Source organism: Stegodyphus dumicola, chromosome 12 (assembly GCF_044657685.1).
Source record: "Stegodyphus dumicola isolate Sdum_Otavi_A_Nest chromosome 12, ASM4465768v1".
Classification (NCBI taxonomy): Eukaryota; Metazoa; Arthropoda; class Arachnida; order Araneae; family Eresidae; genus Stegodyphus; species Stegodyphus dumicola.
Genome location: NC_140779.1, coordinates 37,521,092 through 37,537,598, shown reverse-complemented (window position 1 = coordinate 37,537,598; position 16,507 = coordinate 37,521,092). Strand labels below are relative to the sequence as shown.

The following is a 16,507-nucleotide window of genomic DNA, read 5'->3' as shown; positions in this document are numbered from 1 at the left end:
AGATACGATGCTTTTAATATTTTTTAAAGTTGCTGTTTTCTTAATCTGAAGCTCTGTGTGACCAGAGGCCATTATTTACATGAAATAAGCAAGAAGTTGTGTGTAGGTCATGTCAGACTTTTAATGCTCTGCGAATTATTGGAAATTAGCAGACTATTAGCAGATTATGTAACAATTTCTATGTAAATAAACATATATTTTAGTGCTTGAGAATGTTTCTTAAAATTCTATCCATAAAATGAAGCAAATTCCTCAAATATCTGCTTTTAAAAAATTTGTTTCAGCAAAAAATTTAACTTTAGTGGATTATCTCATTGTTATTGAAATGTAGAAAATGTTAAGAATGCATTGAAAATTGAAATAAAAATTTATAAACTGCTTTATTATAAAAAAAATATGTAAAACATAATACTTCTTTTAATATAAAAGCTGGATAACTGTGTTTTAATTATTTAAAGGTTTCTCTTGCTTTTTGAATGAAGCTAAGAAAAATCAGAAAACATAATTTTGTTGGAGAGAGGTGCTTCTAATATTTTAATTTTTGGAAATTTCACAAAAGTTAACATTTTTAAGGTTTCTAGTTCAATTGACCCATTAATGTACAGGTTTGCAATGCGCAATTTAAAAAAAATGGATTCACCAATGGATGCATCTGGGTTTGGCAGATGCCCGGCAAATGCTCTTTAAGTGACTGCATTGTTTTGACTGGAAAGTTTGGTGGTGGCAGCATCATGGTGTGGGGGTATTTTTAATAGTTTGATCTGGCTCCCTTAGTGTCTGTGGTTGGAAACATATACTCTGAGATATATGTGAACATTCTGGACAATGCTGCTGTGCTTACTCTATGCCAGTATTTCAAGGAAGGCCCATTTCTCTTCCAGCAGGATAACTTCTGCTTTCACATTTCAAGACATGGTTTGATGAAATGGATGTTCAAAAACTGGACTGCTGTTCTCAGAGCTCTGATCTAAATCCTATAGAACACCTTTGGGCTGAATTAGAACGCAGATTGCGTAGCCAACTAAATCGACCTTACTCACTGCCAGCACTCACTTCAGCTGCGAAGAATGCCTGGAAGTCAACTCCTATGGACCACATATCATAAACTGGTGATAGTCTTCCCAGATGTGTGCAGGCTTTCAGCGATGCATAAAGGGGACCAACATCATATTAATAATGACTCAGGACTCTCCTGAGTCTGTGGCACTGGTGTTCAGATACTTTTGGTCAGATACTATATTTATGAAATGCAGTAAATGGCAATGTCTTGAAGTAGTTTGTGCTGTTCAGAGACTACAAAGATAAAGATTTAAAGGCCATCATAAGGTTTCTGTGCAGTGTCTATCAACAGGGATGTATGCTGTGTCAGAAATATGTACATGTGGACAGTTAAAAGTCACAGGTACCTGGCATGCTGTTGTCTGTGTTTGTTATTCTAAACACAACAAATCACTCATGGCATGTCAGTTGACTGAAAATGTCACAGCTACAGTTAGACGAGCTGTCTCTTGACGAAACTTTTCAAACGCTGGCTGCATGGAAGTCATTTGTATGAAAAATGATCAACTGTTAGAGTCCTGCTAATAGCTTCACATCTGAGAGCTTGGTTAAACAAGGTTTGAAATCACCAAAGTTTGCCTTCCCAACAGTGGGACTATGCACTTTCTACAAATGACCTCCAGTTTGGTATATGATTCAGGGTAGATGTTGATTTTGCAGAGCATCTAATAGTGAATATACAAGCTTATAACATCCATAAAAGGCTAAGGTAGCAGTTGTATGTGAGCAGTAATTTCTGTTAGCAGCAACATGGATCATATTTCTTCCCTGGCAGTTTAGTGACATTATTGCATAATTCTTTATTACTTATCCTTGAGCAGTTAACGCTTGTATCCTACGATTTGAAACTCTGGGTTTTGAGGAATACAGTAAAAGTCCAGAAATCCGCAAAGCTTGTGCGGATTTTAGGATTTTGTGGACTTCAGGACAGAAAAGATAAATCAAGATATTCAGACTAAAACTGCAAAATAAATAAGGCGTATTAGATACATTTAATTAAATTATTATATGCATTATTGCAATAACTTATTATATGTGTTAAATTATTATTACATATATAAATTTATTAAATTATTCATTGTACAGTCAAAAGTCGTTAATCCGGACTTGTCAGGACTTCGGCGATTCCAAATTATCGATTTTTCCGGATTATAGATCATCAGTTTAAATCTGGTAAGATGTCATGCAGAAATTATAAAATTAAAAATATGAAACAATTTATGAAATAAAGAGCAGTTATGATCTAAAGGGTATCAAAATTTACAAAAAAAAAAGCTTAATATTTATTTGTTTACTTTATTAAACTAATGATGAGGAATTTGATTTAAATCATATCAAAGACGGAGTACATCCAGATGAAATTACTACATTTAGTAAGGAATTATAAGCCAAATAAAATAAAAACATCTGCCCTGAAGATAAGGATAGTGCTGACAGATCAACTTCCAATTCATTGCACACTGCGGCGTCCCCCCCCCCCCCCGTGAAATTGATAAACAGATTTCGGAATGGTTAGATAAACAAAGGATATGCCTTTATCCATTTTTTGCAGCAATTCCACTTTTTGTTTAATGGAATTCGAAACATACTTTCGCTTTGTAGGTCCTTTACATATTAGTAAATATATATCAGAAATTCTATTTGACATAATCGAAAGTTGAAGCTTACTTTTATAAAATTGCTCTAACAGTCTGCAAAAAATAATAAGCTGGATCCAATTCGAAGATTAAGGAACAACGCAATCTGCAACATTAACTGAATTAGATAATTTTAGCTTAGCTTATACTGTCCGTTATACAAACACATATTCGCAAACGTATTTTGCGCATGCGCACACGCATATTCGCAACCATAAAGGTCTTGCATGCATGCATCAATGCGACACATGCGCAGAAAGTTTGTAGCTTTGAGATCCGGATTATAGATCATTCCGGATTATGGGTGTCCGAATTAACGACTTTTGACTGTATTATATATATGCAGAGCATCGAGGTTTGCCGATTTCGCCTCGTGCAAAGATTTTCAGTTTCGGATTCCGGTGTTAGAATCACTGTTGCTGTAAAATTTCAACAGCTTTTCTTTACTTTTCCCTATATCATACACAATGGTTCTGCTATAAAATGCACCTATCTCCATCTTTTGCAGAATTTGCACTTTTTGCATTACCATCAATGCAACGTATTTACGTTTTTCAGCGTTGCAAGCAATAAAATCAAGAGTGTGTTTCTTATCTGTAATTGTATTAAAAAGGGCTAAAATATAAAATATTCTTAATTTATCCACAAAATGTCCGGATATAAAAAAGGCAGTACTAAATAATCTCGTGAAATAACAAAGCTCAGAAAATACAACGTGAATCGTGAACTTGAAAGAAGAGTTGAGTGAATCGTCTGCTTTCTTACCTCGATGCAGATTAGAAGGGAAAAAACTTTTATAATGATGTCAATAATTTGGTATTTCCGTTATGACTCATTATTATTCGGTAATTATGACATCATTTCGATATTTCATACTTAATGGTGCGGTTTTCGGAACCTATAAACTGAATGTTATATTTTGAGAGGCAACACAAATTTCAGGAGTTGGCAGATTTTTGCTATTTGACTGTACTGACTTTAACCCCGTTGAGCTTATGTGGGTAATCCTTAGTTAATGGCTAACAACTTTCTATATCACTTTTTGTAACTTAAAATGAGTTGCAAACATATACCTTACATGAATGAATACTGAACCTGAAAATGTCCATTGATGATGATATTGGGAGCCATGATCTAGTGTTATTTGGTCTGTATTTCTGGCAGATCATCCTGAATTGTAATAACTGTCAGTAGATTAACTAACACAATTTTTTGTGTGTCAGTATGCTGTGATATTTAAGTATTTATTGCTCATTTTCTTTCTGATTACATACATAGATAGATGCTTCATGTTAAGTCTAATATCCTATGAATACACCATTTAGTTTGATTAAAAATTTAATTTTTTGCAAACATTTATTTTTTTAGCAGCATAGAAGTAAGTATGCAGTAACTTTATATCAACTTTTTTATATGTTTTAGTTAAGTGTTTATAATATTTTTGTATAATCTACTTTTTTTTTTTTTTTTTTTTTTTTTGTATTAGGTGTTAATTTAGCTGGGTGTATTATTGAAGTAACTTGGGCTAAACCTGTGTTACAGAACAATAAAAAGCGTAAAAGTGAAAGTGTTGTACATTTGAAGTAAGATGTTTCATTCATACTTTATCAATATTATATACATAGGTGAGTGAAACAAAAGTCTTAAATATTATTTACTCATAATTTATTGAACGCAGAAGTGTTACTCTAAGTAACAGCAGTTTATGTGGAGTCTGTGTTCCATAAGTATTTGAGAGCTTTAGACATGCATAATGCATTCTAGGAGGGAATGTTTACTAGTTGGAAGTTCAGTTACTTATATACTTCCTGTTTCACACCTTCACTGAATCTGAAAAACTTACTATCTTGAAGGGACCGTCTGTCTTGTAAGAAGATTTAAACATGAGTGGAGGATCAAGATAGTGAATATGATGGTTGTAGAAAGCATTTTAACCCTTTGCAACACGGTGTGCCCTGTCTGGGCACACTTGAATATTTCCTTCTGTGTGCACAGAAAAATTGAATGAAAAAGGGATTTGATAGGTTACTCTGAACCCTCTTTATTTTTGGTAGATGGCAGCTCATCACAAAGCAGTCCACATATTTTAGTCATGTTTAGTTTTTTAAAGCCCTCATTTTTCAAAGAAATCTTCCAGATTTTTTTAGGGTATATAAGGAATGGTTTGAAAGGTAATTTCTATGTTATTTTTTGGCTGTATGCTAATCTTCTTATTTTATATTAGTTTTAAATTTTTACCCTGAAATCTTGCCTAAAATCGAACAGCGAACCGAGGTGTTCCCAGACTGGGCTCAATGCAAATCTAGGTCACTGAGAGGCAGCTGTATCTTTGTTTCTCTGCAGCTCATCAGTCATCTCATTAACATAGAAAGGTGGGTCCACATCTGTCTTTCATTTCTTGTTTTTCTCTTTCTTCTTCCCCCTTTTTTTGTGGAGGGGAGGTTTGGTTATCAACTAAGAAATTGTTGGGGTGATTTTCTGAAGGTCGGGGATAATTTTATCAGTTAACTGTTTGGTTTTTCACTAGAGCAGTTCTCTTTTTCTCTTTCGATTTGGTTCAAAGAAGTTTTCTTAGCACTATGTTTAACCCTTTGATGCACACGATATTATTTTTATAATTTTTTAAACTAAAAACTCTAGAAATTGAATATTACGATCCGAGAGACAAATAATATATGAATTTAAAAAAACTGCTCTTGCCCGTTGTTCTGTGGGTGGTGGTCACACTGTGAAACCATCGCACGTCTAGGACTTTGAAACTTATCTAGGTTGTAGGGGGGAAAAAAAAAATTACCTTTCTCCGTGTGCGTTTCCAATAAATGACGAAATTTACGGATTTAAAAAAATGTATGTAAGAATTGCATTATATATAATTTTTTTACATTATTTTACAAAGTAAATCGTCAGAAAAAATTAAAAAATAAACATTTATGTAATTTTTCTATAGCAGCGAAAATATAAGTACCTACATAATAAGGACATTTGGATAAATGGATTAAAAAACTCAATAAAATAAGGATAAAAAAGAACTCAGTTTTTTTTTTTTTTTTTTTTAATAATTTCAAAGAACAAATTTTTTTTGTCACACTGTTCAAAGCATGTTTTGTCTCTTTGGTATATGCATAGACCCACATTGCACGTTTCGCACATACATCTTGTTCTGTGAGGTTTCTTCCTTGTGCTACAAAATGCGCACTGCCTGGATTTAAATTTCACTGGATTTGAAATATAAAATATTCTTAATATTTTACTTATTATTACACAAAAACCATGATCTAAATCTAAACTCCTCTGACAGCCACATACTTTACCAGAAAACATTTGACTGCAAATCCATGCAAGTACTGTCAGAAACGCCCTTCTTCATCCAAGTTCTCATTTGAGTTAGCAGCTCCGCATTTTGGACTCCGTTTTAAAAGTTCCCCAGAAATTCCAAAAATATACTTCGATCCTCATAAACACACCCATAAACAAAAGACTCGTAAGAACTCCAACATTGTACCTTTTAATACTAAATTTACTTTCCACACAATCTAAAATACGCGACTGAAATCTTGCCTTCCCGTCTGTCATTGCAACATAGGCCATTTCAAAACATGCACGACACGAACCAATGAGCAATTAAACCAATGCAGCAAAAGAGTTAAGTTTCAACGTCAAATGGGTTGCCATACAAACAACATTGTCCCCAAAACCACCGCAACCATTCCAGAAACCAGCGCAGAACATATATTGCCACATTTGGTGATCTTAGGACGAATATAAGAGTAGAGCCAAAGAAATTAATCCAATAAAAATATTTAATATGGGACTTAAAAATTTTTTGACTTTCTCTACTGTTTGTTTTGTACTGAAAACTTGTTTGAGAAGTTAATAATAAAATAAGATGTCTTTTTTAACAGTACAATAAGAAAATGTATGTATTTTTTGGGGAGGGGCTCTTTTGAGTACACCATAAATAGATAAAAACCAAATTGTGCATAAATGTTTTATTAAGAAACTCATTGTAAATTTGAACATTTGACTGGGCAAATAAGCGGAAAAGTTTTTCAAGTCTGTTGAAAAATTTTGTTACCTGTTCTTATATTTAAACTTTAGAACTTAAAGAACTTTTCTTGAAACTGAAAATTTCATCTTGGGAAAAATTTATAGTTCCTACCCCCCCTTTTTTGTGATGATGGTGGGGGAATGTGATGGGTCTTCAGTTGAAGTAAAAGATTCTTGTGTGAATAATTCACGTCATTTAATAATAACTCTAATTGTTTTCTAAATATTTTGAAAATGTTCAGCTAAATCTTCAGTAAAACATATGTAGGTTCTATCTTGCTGAGACCAAAGTTACCTAACACCAGCTAATTTTTATGAAACAAATTTTGCAGAAAGGATATTTTAACTGTTTTATGTTTAAGAACATTTTTGGCTGAAAATTAAAAGTTTCGTATTGAACTTGCTTTCTTAAATTGAAGTTTTTTATTTTACTAAGTACCATGAAAATATAATGAATAACATTGTGTTCATAAATATATTGTGTGTTTGCTCACAAATGTATCAGCTCATTAAACTACTGAAAAATAATCAGCCTAGAAATCGAGAATGCCTTCTTGAGAACAAGAATTCAATAACAGAATCATGGGTTCGCATCTACACGAAGCAAAGTGTTTTGTATTGTTCCGAAAGGCAAAAGTCATTATAATTTTCATGTAGACACCTTATTGAAGCATAAAACAGACACACAGACATAACAACAAAAATGTTTATTTCAAAACTTGGAACAAAAGGCACACATACACTCAGAGCCACATCGAGCAATCTGATTCTTATATATTCTAGAAGCTGACATCACTACCCCACCTTCAGTTAATTTTGGTTTGCAACATTTTCTCCCTGTTGAGACTTGGGGAGAGTCTCAAATTTATAACAAGTACAATTGAATAAACCCAATCTTTTAGGTGCTTTCACACACCTACCAGAAGAAGTCAATCTTTTCATTGTTACGTGGTTAGGAGACAAACTAGTCTTAACTTCAGAAGGTCCCTGAGAATTGAATGTCTCCTCTCCTATTATTTTCTTATTTTCAGTTAACGCTGTTCCAACCGCTAAAGGGAAGACTCACTGCACTGGCCACAACACACTTCCATGTTGAGTTTTAAGCCTAAGGGTGCGAACTTTCCCATCCCGACCAGGAATCAATTCAGTAATTTTTTTCTATAAGCCTAAATAAATGCTTTTTATTATCATCACCAATTAAAATTATTTCACCAATTTTTGGTTCACAAACTGGTTTTTCATGGCATTTCTGAATGAGCTCAAAAGAATATTCCCAACATGCGTAGGCAAAGTAGTTAAAATGCCACTCATTGTGCATGAATTTTGCTTTCCAATTACCATCCACCCAAGTTTAGTTTTCAAGGCTGTAAGACCTGAATCTAGTTCCACTAAGTTCTCAGTCAGTAATTTTTCCAAAAACGTCAGCCCAATCAAAATGTCAATCTCTCTTTCCATACAAAAAGAATCTGTTAAATCTACTTTATTTTGTTTCAAGTCCTCTAAAATTCTACAATCGTTAATTTTCAGGATAAATCCGCATATCCACTTCTCTGAAAGAACTTCAAAGCAAAACTGCAAGTATATGACTTTTTAAATCACTTAGAATCACAGTAGAAAATATATTGTGTTCCTTCGGTTTTGTTTCATCGCCCTCCAAACAGTGTGTGAACTGCAGTTTCTTTTTGAAGTAGAGAAACCTTCAATAATGTCATAATTCTTTTGTTTACATAACTACTTTAGCTAGCTGAATCACATAGAGCACAAACTTTCCACTCTTTGCCTTGAGCCTGAATCACTACAAAGCATTTGCAAGTAAATAGTTTCGCTTCTACTGCAATTAGAAGGCAAATTCTCTGTTTTACATACATTCCTTTTTCCTTGTTGAAGACACACAGAATCAAAATAGGTCATTTTTAACCTTTCAGCACGCACGCTTGGCAATTTTACATGAGCACGCGCGCGTCGAATTTTTTTACGACATCCGTTATTTTACCGTTTTGGGCACGAAAAATGACAGAAATGAGTGAGTATTGATAATAAATTTTTTAAGAATTAAAATATTAATCTTATTATTGCAAAATACAAATGATATTGCATTCAAATATAAGTAAAAGCTCTTATGTTAATGAGATGGAAATGCAATGCAAAACTGAATTTGTCGTAAATTTCGTACATACGCGCGTGCTGGAAGGTTAACATTACAAAATTTGCTTAAATGATCTGCCCTTTTAAGACATAAGAAACATCAAAAAGACAAAACAAACACACTCTCACAGGCACATCGATCGAGGTGATTCTTATACATTCTAGAAGCTGATGTCACTATCCTAGCTTCAGTTCATTTCAGTTCACAACAGCCTAGTTTACTTCTGTTTTAATACTATATATTTGTTCACTGTTGGAATGAAAAGCTTTAGACATTTTGTTTAGATTCTCACTAATCAGCAAGCCACTTTATTTCAGGAAATTATCTTTATAGACAAAAGATGATGTTTATGCTGTCTTCTCATTTCTGATAACAATGTGTATCAATCTAGCAATGCAAACAATATTTTTCTAGTCTTCACCTTGTTAAATTACAAAGCCATGAAGATTCTCAATTACCTCTCCTCCTGTTGTTCAGTCATTAAACTTTTTGTAAAGTATAAAATGATCTCTACTACAACAGAAGTGAAATTACTAAATCTAAAAAAATAAAATGCCAGCAACTTTTCTTTCTTATATAATCTAATCTTAAATGCTAAATGCAGTCTATTTGTTCAAATTATGGTTATTATATAGTTCCAAGTTTGGTGACATCTTAAAGTAAAATATGAATGTGCAGTTATTTCTGTTTTGAGAAATAAGAGATGCATGTTTTTCTGAAGCAGTATTTTCAGTTTTTTCTTACACCTAAATATATTAGCTGTGCCATATTAAGTATATTACTTATTAGTATAATCTGAGATTTTATTCACATATACAAGACATTGTGCTTACTCTTCATTGTTATGAATGAAGAATTGGTAATTTGTTATAGCAGCCCACAATTATATTTGGCAATTTTAGATTTGTGCCAAGATTTCAAATTTCGCCAAACTCATGAAGTGTGTTTCACAACACAATAATAGCAATAATACTCACATGTCCTTTCCAAAGAATATTTTTAAGAATCCTAATCCTTATTATTTTATTGCATGTAATTCTCCCAGTCACCTACAGCACTTTCCCACGTATTAAGCTGTTTGTTACACTATTTTATGGATGTCAACTCCTTTGCCCAAAACTACATAAATGTAATAGCAAATGAACAGCATTCTGGAACCAGTAAACCAGTTTTCAACATGGGAGCCCTTCTCTTTTTGTGACTTTTAACATTGTGCCTCCAGATGTAAGTTCAAAACCTCATCAGAAATGAATAATATGCAGTAAGAGCAAAAGTGCAATATGGTGCTAATATAAGATTACATGGTGAGGTATAAGAATACACAGCCATTGCTAATATGCGATCATGTGATGAAGTAGGTATAAACATATGTAGCCAGATTTTGACAAGGTATCTTGGTTGATTGGTGATTAAATCTCGGGGGCCTCTACAATAGAAAAGTATGAAGAATTCTTAATAATTGGGTATGATGTGTTTTAGAAAAAATTTTTAGATTAAAAATGTGATGCTTAATTTTATAAATATATATATATATATATATATATATAGTCATAATTTTTATACAATGCTTATTTTTGAACTAAAAGATATAGCTTTGAATTTAGAAAATTTGATGTAGAACTGGGTATATGTTATGGTCTGAAGGTGTTAAGTACTTGGTAAAACAGTCTCATAAATTTCAAATATATTTTATGGTTTTCTGCATTTTATCATCATAAAAAGTATGATAAATGTGTTTATAATACTAACAGTTGGAGAATATCACAAGAATATAACACAGTGTATAAATATGTTATTTACTTTTTTCATCACACAGCGCATAAATATGTTATTTACTTTTTCATGAAACATTTGAAATTTAACAAACTTTATTATCTATGGCTTCTACTGAGCATTCTTGTAATTTATGTATTTATATGTTTTCATTTAACTCTTTTTCAGAGAAGCAATTTCAGGCAGTCTTGCTCAGTTACCCCACAATGAATTTATATCTGCTGGTGAATCTCATTTGGCTAAGAGTCCTATTCAGGTTTGTTTTCTCATGAATGTTATCAAATAAGATATTAAATATTTTGTGTTGTGTGTTCCTTATTATTATTATTATTATTATTATTTTGTATTTCCATTTGAAAAATTATGACGATATCAGAAGATTTGTGTTAGAATGTTTGTCCAGTGCTGTTTGAAAATTTCCCCTTTTAAGTAATACTGCAATAATAGTTAAATAATATTAATGCCATTTATATTAAATTGTTAAAATGTTATAATAAATCTGAAGTTCTGTTATTTTCCCCTGTTCGACTCTTAATGTGATAAAGTCTTAGGTTGATTATTGTTTCTCACTTCTCTTTTATTCTGTGCAAATTTTGTATTCTTATTGAAGAAACTTATAATTTATAGGTAGTAGTTTTTGCACTTGAAGGCTTCTATCCAAAGAACAAATTTGTGCCTTTTTTCTAACATGTCAATTTAGTATGATAAAAAAAAAATTGGAAAAATGGTAAAAATGATGAATTATAAAAAATGAGGCAATAATAGTATTACATTAATAAATAGTGTTTAATTTCTATGGAAAGTATCATTTATGTAACACGAGTGGCAATATTGATGTCATAAAATTTTGCAATATTTATGCGTACTGTTTAAATTCTGTTTATATGATAAGTATTCCAAATATTTTGTCACTTTTATGAGTACACACTGTTCTGCTGTTCAAACTTTAAATCATGGTAGCTCTTAATTTATAGTCTGCAAACATTTGGAAGTCTGAGAATTAAATAACCATAGATCCGTGAGTAATTTTTATAATTAAATTTTGATTTGCTATTAATTTCATAATAAATAATTATACTGTCAGAATACTCATAAAATAAAAAACTTTAGTTTCTTCAGAGGAGAATCACTTTCCTGAATTAGAGTGAGATAGTTCTGTGAATTTTGCTTTCAAACAGAGTAATCTCCTTGGGTTTGGCATGTATGTGATGAATATGTGCACAAAACTGGCAGAAAAAGCTGTCACAGCCAGTTTTTTTCAGTACTTACATATTAATGCAACCACCATAGAAGTCGCCAAATTTTCAGCATGTGTCAAACTCCGGCAACCATGTGCTTAACCTTTCTTCCAGAAACCATACTTGTAAGAATCCATCAGGCAAGTAATGCCACCTTTTTTGTTGTATTGTAAGTTCCAATGGTTATTATAAACAAATCTTGATATTTTTTGGCCTTAACCCTTTGACGCGTGTAATATTATTTTTATAATTTCTTTAACTAAAAACTCAAGAAATTGAATATTATGATCCTAGAGACAAATAATATATGAATTTTAAAAAATCTACTCTTGCCCATTGTTCTGTGGGTGGTGGTCGCACTGTGAAACCACCGCACGTCTAGGACTTTGAAACTTATCTAGGTAGTAGGGGGGAAAAAAAAAAAAAAAAACCTTTCTCCGTGTGTGTTTCCAATAAATGACAAAATTTACGAATTTAAAAAAAAATGTATGTAGGAATTTCATAATATATAATTTTTTTTACATTATTTTACAAAGTAAATCGTCAGAAAAAATTAATAAATAAACATTTATGTAATTTTTCTATAGCAGTGAAAATAAAAGTACCTACATAATAAGGACATTTGGCTAAATGGATTTAAAAACTCAGTAAAATAAAGATAAAAAAAAAAACTCAAGAGTTTTTTTTTAATTAAAAAAAAAATTGTTCAAAGCATGTTTTGTCTTTTTGGTACACGCATAGACCCACATTGCACATTTCGCACATGTATCTTCTATGAGGTTTCTTCCTTGTGCTACAAAATGTACACTGCCTGGATCTAAATTTCACTGGTATATGTCCAGTGTTATTAAGTTTTTTTTTTCATCTGGCACATGAAATTTGTGGTTTTTTTATGTTAATGGGGGGGGGGGCTTGGTCGTTTTGGCTTTGATACGGATCATTTGTTTCCCATTCATACTTATTTTATTCGTATTTCGTCTCAGAATATTTAGAAAATATTTTTAATTTAAATAAAACTTTGCACGATTTCTATTTTTTATTATAGCAAAGTATATTTACATTACATTTAAACCACAGGAAATAATTTATAAAATCACAATAAGTTGGGGAGCAAATGTATTGAAGTCAGAAAAAAGTCTCTGGGAAAGAAAGACCTTTTTACTGGGCAGTTGGATGTATTGTTTACTAATAAAATAACTCTGTGGTTTCAAAACCCCCATATCTATATCCAGGTAAAAATAAACATTCCTATTTTGAGAAGCAAGCAAACATCATTGTGAAGAGCAGTGGTTTCAAGGCTTGACAACTGAGCCTCTAGAGCAGGGTTGGCCAAACTTCATGTCAGTAAGAGCTGCACGTTTGAATTCAGGAATGTTCGAGAGCCACATCTAGATATTCTAAAAGCTACAAGTTCATATTTACATCATAGTAAGTAGTGGAGGAGGTTTTAAATAGAAAGAAATCCCCGATAACTTTGTAAAAAGAGTCTAAACTAATTAATGACTTCTTTTTGGACACTGAATAGTTTTAGTTTAACATATTTCATACATATATTTTATATGCATGAGCCGCACAAGTTGCCTGTGAGAGCCATATCAGGCTCGCGAGCTGCACTTTGGCCACCCTGGCGCATAATGCTCTCGTGGTGCAGTGGTCACGCCCTGAAACCACAAAGCAAATGCCATACATATAGAGGGTTTTTTTTATATATGCAGTTTAATTATTGCTATTTTTTATTGTTTATGATAGAAATCAGGATGTGCGATGAATAACTTTTGAAATTTAAAGTTGTTTATATTAATAAAAGGAAGTTATTTTGTCTTATAGAAAACGAATTTTAAAAGGCATCTGATTTGAAGTACTAAGACCTGAAACATGTATGGTTCTGCAGTCATTTTTTATTATTTAGAGGTAAAAGATCAGTAATCAATTTATTTTCACCCAAAAATTTCGGAAGGGAGAGGAGAAAAAAATTCGAAAGTTGGTGGTTTCAGGGCGTGACAACCGCGCGTCAAAGGGTTAAACTTAGTTTTAAAATATGAGCTTGTGGAATTTACCGGCAATGGAAGAAGGGAATGGCGAGGAAGGTTTTTTTTTTTTTTTTAAATATAGTTGCTGTTGCCAGGGGTTGCAGGAAGCCGAGTCCCTGCCATTCTCTGATGTTATTTTAAGCGAAAATAGATTACTGTGTACTTTGGGAGAAGAATAGTGAAAAGAATTACAGAAAATTTGAAGAATATAAGAGTTTTATCTATTTAATGTATCACGTAATCCTTATTTAATTAATTCAAATGTATTTTAAGTTGCCTTGTATATTTTCTTTTCTTTTTTTATGTTGATAATGTTTATTGACTTCTGATAAGTCGAGATAGTTGGGATCTTTCTAAAAAAAGGCAACTTCTACCTTTTCATCTGTAAAAATTCGCCATATGCACCAAGGTGGTTGCTTTAATACCTAAGTGCCATCTATTGTATATTTGAGTGAAAAGTCTTTTCCTAGCCTTTTGCACACACACACACACAAAAGTTATTACAACTATTTTATTTTTTAATGAAACTAATTTTTATGAAATTTGTAAACTAAACTAGGTTCTGATTATTTGTTTAGTTAAGCTTAAATAGCTCATATACGTAAAAATGTTTGTACATTGTAGCAAAAGTATAAATGTAATAATTCATGATTAGAAGTCTAACAAAATATGTAATAAATGAATAGGAATTCCTAAAAATATGTGCTGTAAATTATATTTTCTTAAATGCCACAAAATTTAATGTCTATAGTTCTCTGTATTCTTCCGAAGACAATTTAAATGTACTAATTAAAATGTACTTGTAGATGTAATGTAGCACAATATAAAAATGTAAAAATTGCACAAATAGAAGAATGTGTGCATATATTATGGACTCGAATGTGTATGTCAAATCATTAGCATTTTAATAGATTTGGGCTTATGATCACTCAGGGAAGTATGGTACAAAGTTCGTGATCCAGCCTGGACGAGACTTAAGCGACTCCAGATTTGGGAGTTTTCCATATTTCAGATCCTCATTTTAAATTTAATAAGGTGACATGCAGAAATTATGAAATGAAAAATCTGAAATAATTGCTTATGAAATAATAAGGCATTTTATGACCTTAAGGGAATCAAGATTTATATTAAAAAGCTCAATATTTATTTGCTTGCTTTATTTGTTTCAATGTAAGTTGCTAAAGTAGATTTTTTTTGTGGTTAATATATACTCTTTAGTTTTATAGACAGACGTAATTTTCTTGTTTAGTTACAAAGTCCTGTAATTATTGTGTCAGGAATTCCCACTAAATTGTCATTTAAATTTTTTTTCTTTTGTTCTCAACAATCTCTCTGTCATTTTCTTCACTATTGGTAGCAAAATTTTATGGTTTGGGAATCATGCTGCAGATTTCACTGTCCATTAGTTGATTGATTATTCGTGTATTGTCATCGCAATGGAATATTTCTGTTATATCTTCTTCATTTATTACCTCTTCTCCACAAATTCCATAAACTGGAAGATTTTGCTTCTTGCTTGCGATATCTGAAAGTTTTGAGACTTGCAACTGTCATCATAAAGCTTAATGAGCATCCATTATACACTAATAGGATGTGTCATGAGACTGGCAGCTAAAGACATGTTCTGCTAAAATTTGTTTTGTTGCTATAATGCATTCGGAAAGTTAAGACTGAATTATATTAGTTTTGTTATTTTTAATGCTTACATATGTTTCCTGCATATGCTTAAGGCTTATCTCAGTCCTGATGACGAAACAAATTCCCATATATGTTTAAAGTGGTACTTTTCTGTTATGCACCTGCCATGCATTTTGCCAGAGTTATTTAATCATAAACAATTTCTAAGTTTTAAGAGTAGTTTACAGATGACCAATAGATCTTCAGCTTTTAGGTGTCAAAAAGCATGGTAGGTGCATAACAGGAAAGTACCCTTAAGGCTTATCAGAACAAATTGTTTATTCTTAAGGAATATGAATATCTTGTACAAAATTTGTTTCTAAAAATGTATTAAATTTCTCCTCATCAACCCACTTAATATCTCCCAACACAGTTGGCTATTAAATTTGCAATCGTCTCCAAGCATATTCTGTTTGGTATTAGTTGCTGATTATTAGACACCGTTCCATTCATTTCTCAAGTTGCCATGAGTTATGTCATGAAGACAAAAAATAATAAAAAACTTATTCTCTAAGTTGGTGTAAGATTATATGATATTTAACAGGTGCAAAGTCTAGGATAAACTTTGATAAAATGTGTTGGTTTGAGATGTATGCCAAGCAATAAGGCAGCTAGGAGTCCAAATTTTAGAATTTGTATTGTAGTAAAAATATCTTTTGCAAGTACCATATTTCCTCAGTATTTTAGGACAAATTCTGAAAATTAAAAAATTGTTTGCATAGTTTTCCCCTTCCTCAGTGCATTGAGAGAGCAAGCTTTTCTAAATTTTAAAATTGATTCATCCATGTAGTCATTGTTTTCATCTTGCTAACAAAGACAAACCTCTCACAAACTACCTGCGAAGGTCACAAACCCCTTTTCTAATTGTTGAACTTTTTATGTGCCAGCCTAAAAACTACC

General features: G+C 32.0%; 1 protein-coding gene across 2 annotated transcripts in view; it reads left to right on the top strand.

Annotated features, from left to right (window-relative positions):
• The window catches only part of LOC118188916 (putative RNA-binding protein 46), a 66,269-nt gene that overhangs the window by 28,735 nt on the left and 21,027 nt on the right, over positions 1-16,507 (top strand). For both annotated transcript variants that reach the window (XM_085827633.1, XM_085827632.1), the window contains exons 3-4: positions 4,183-4,279; positions 10,831-10,918. In XM_085827633.1, the coding sequence (XP_085683759.1) occupies positions 4,183-4,279; positions 10,831-10,918 (185 nt within the window). The remainder of the gene's footprint in view (positions 1-4,182; positions 4,280-10,830; positions 10,919-16,507) is intronic.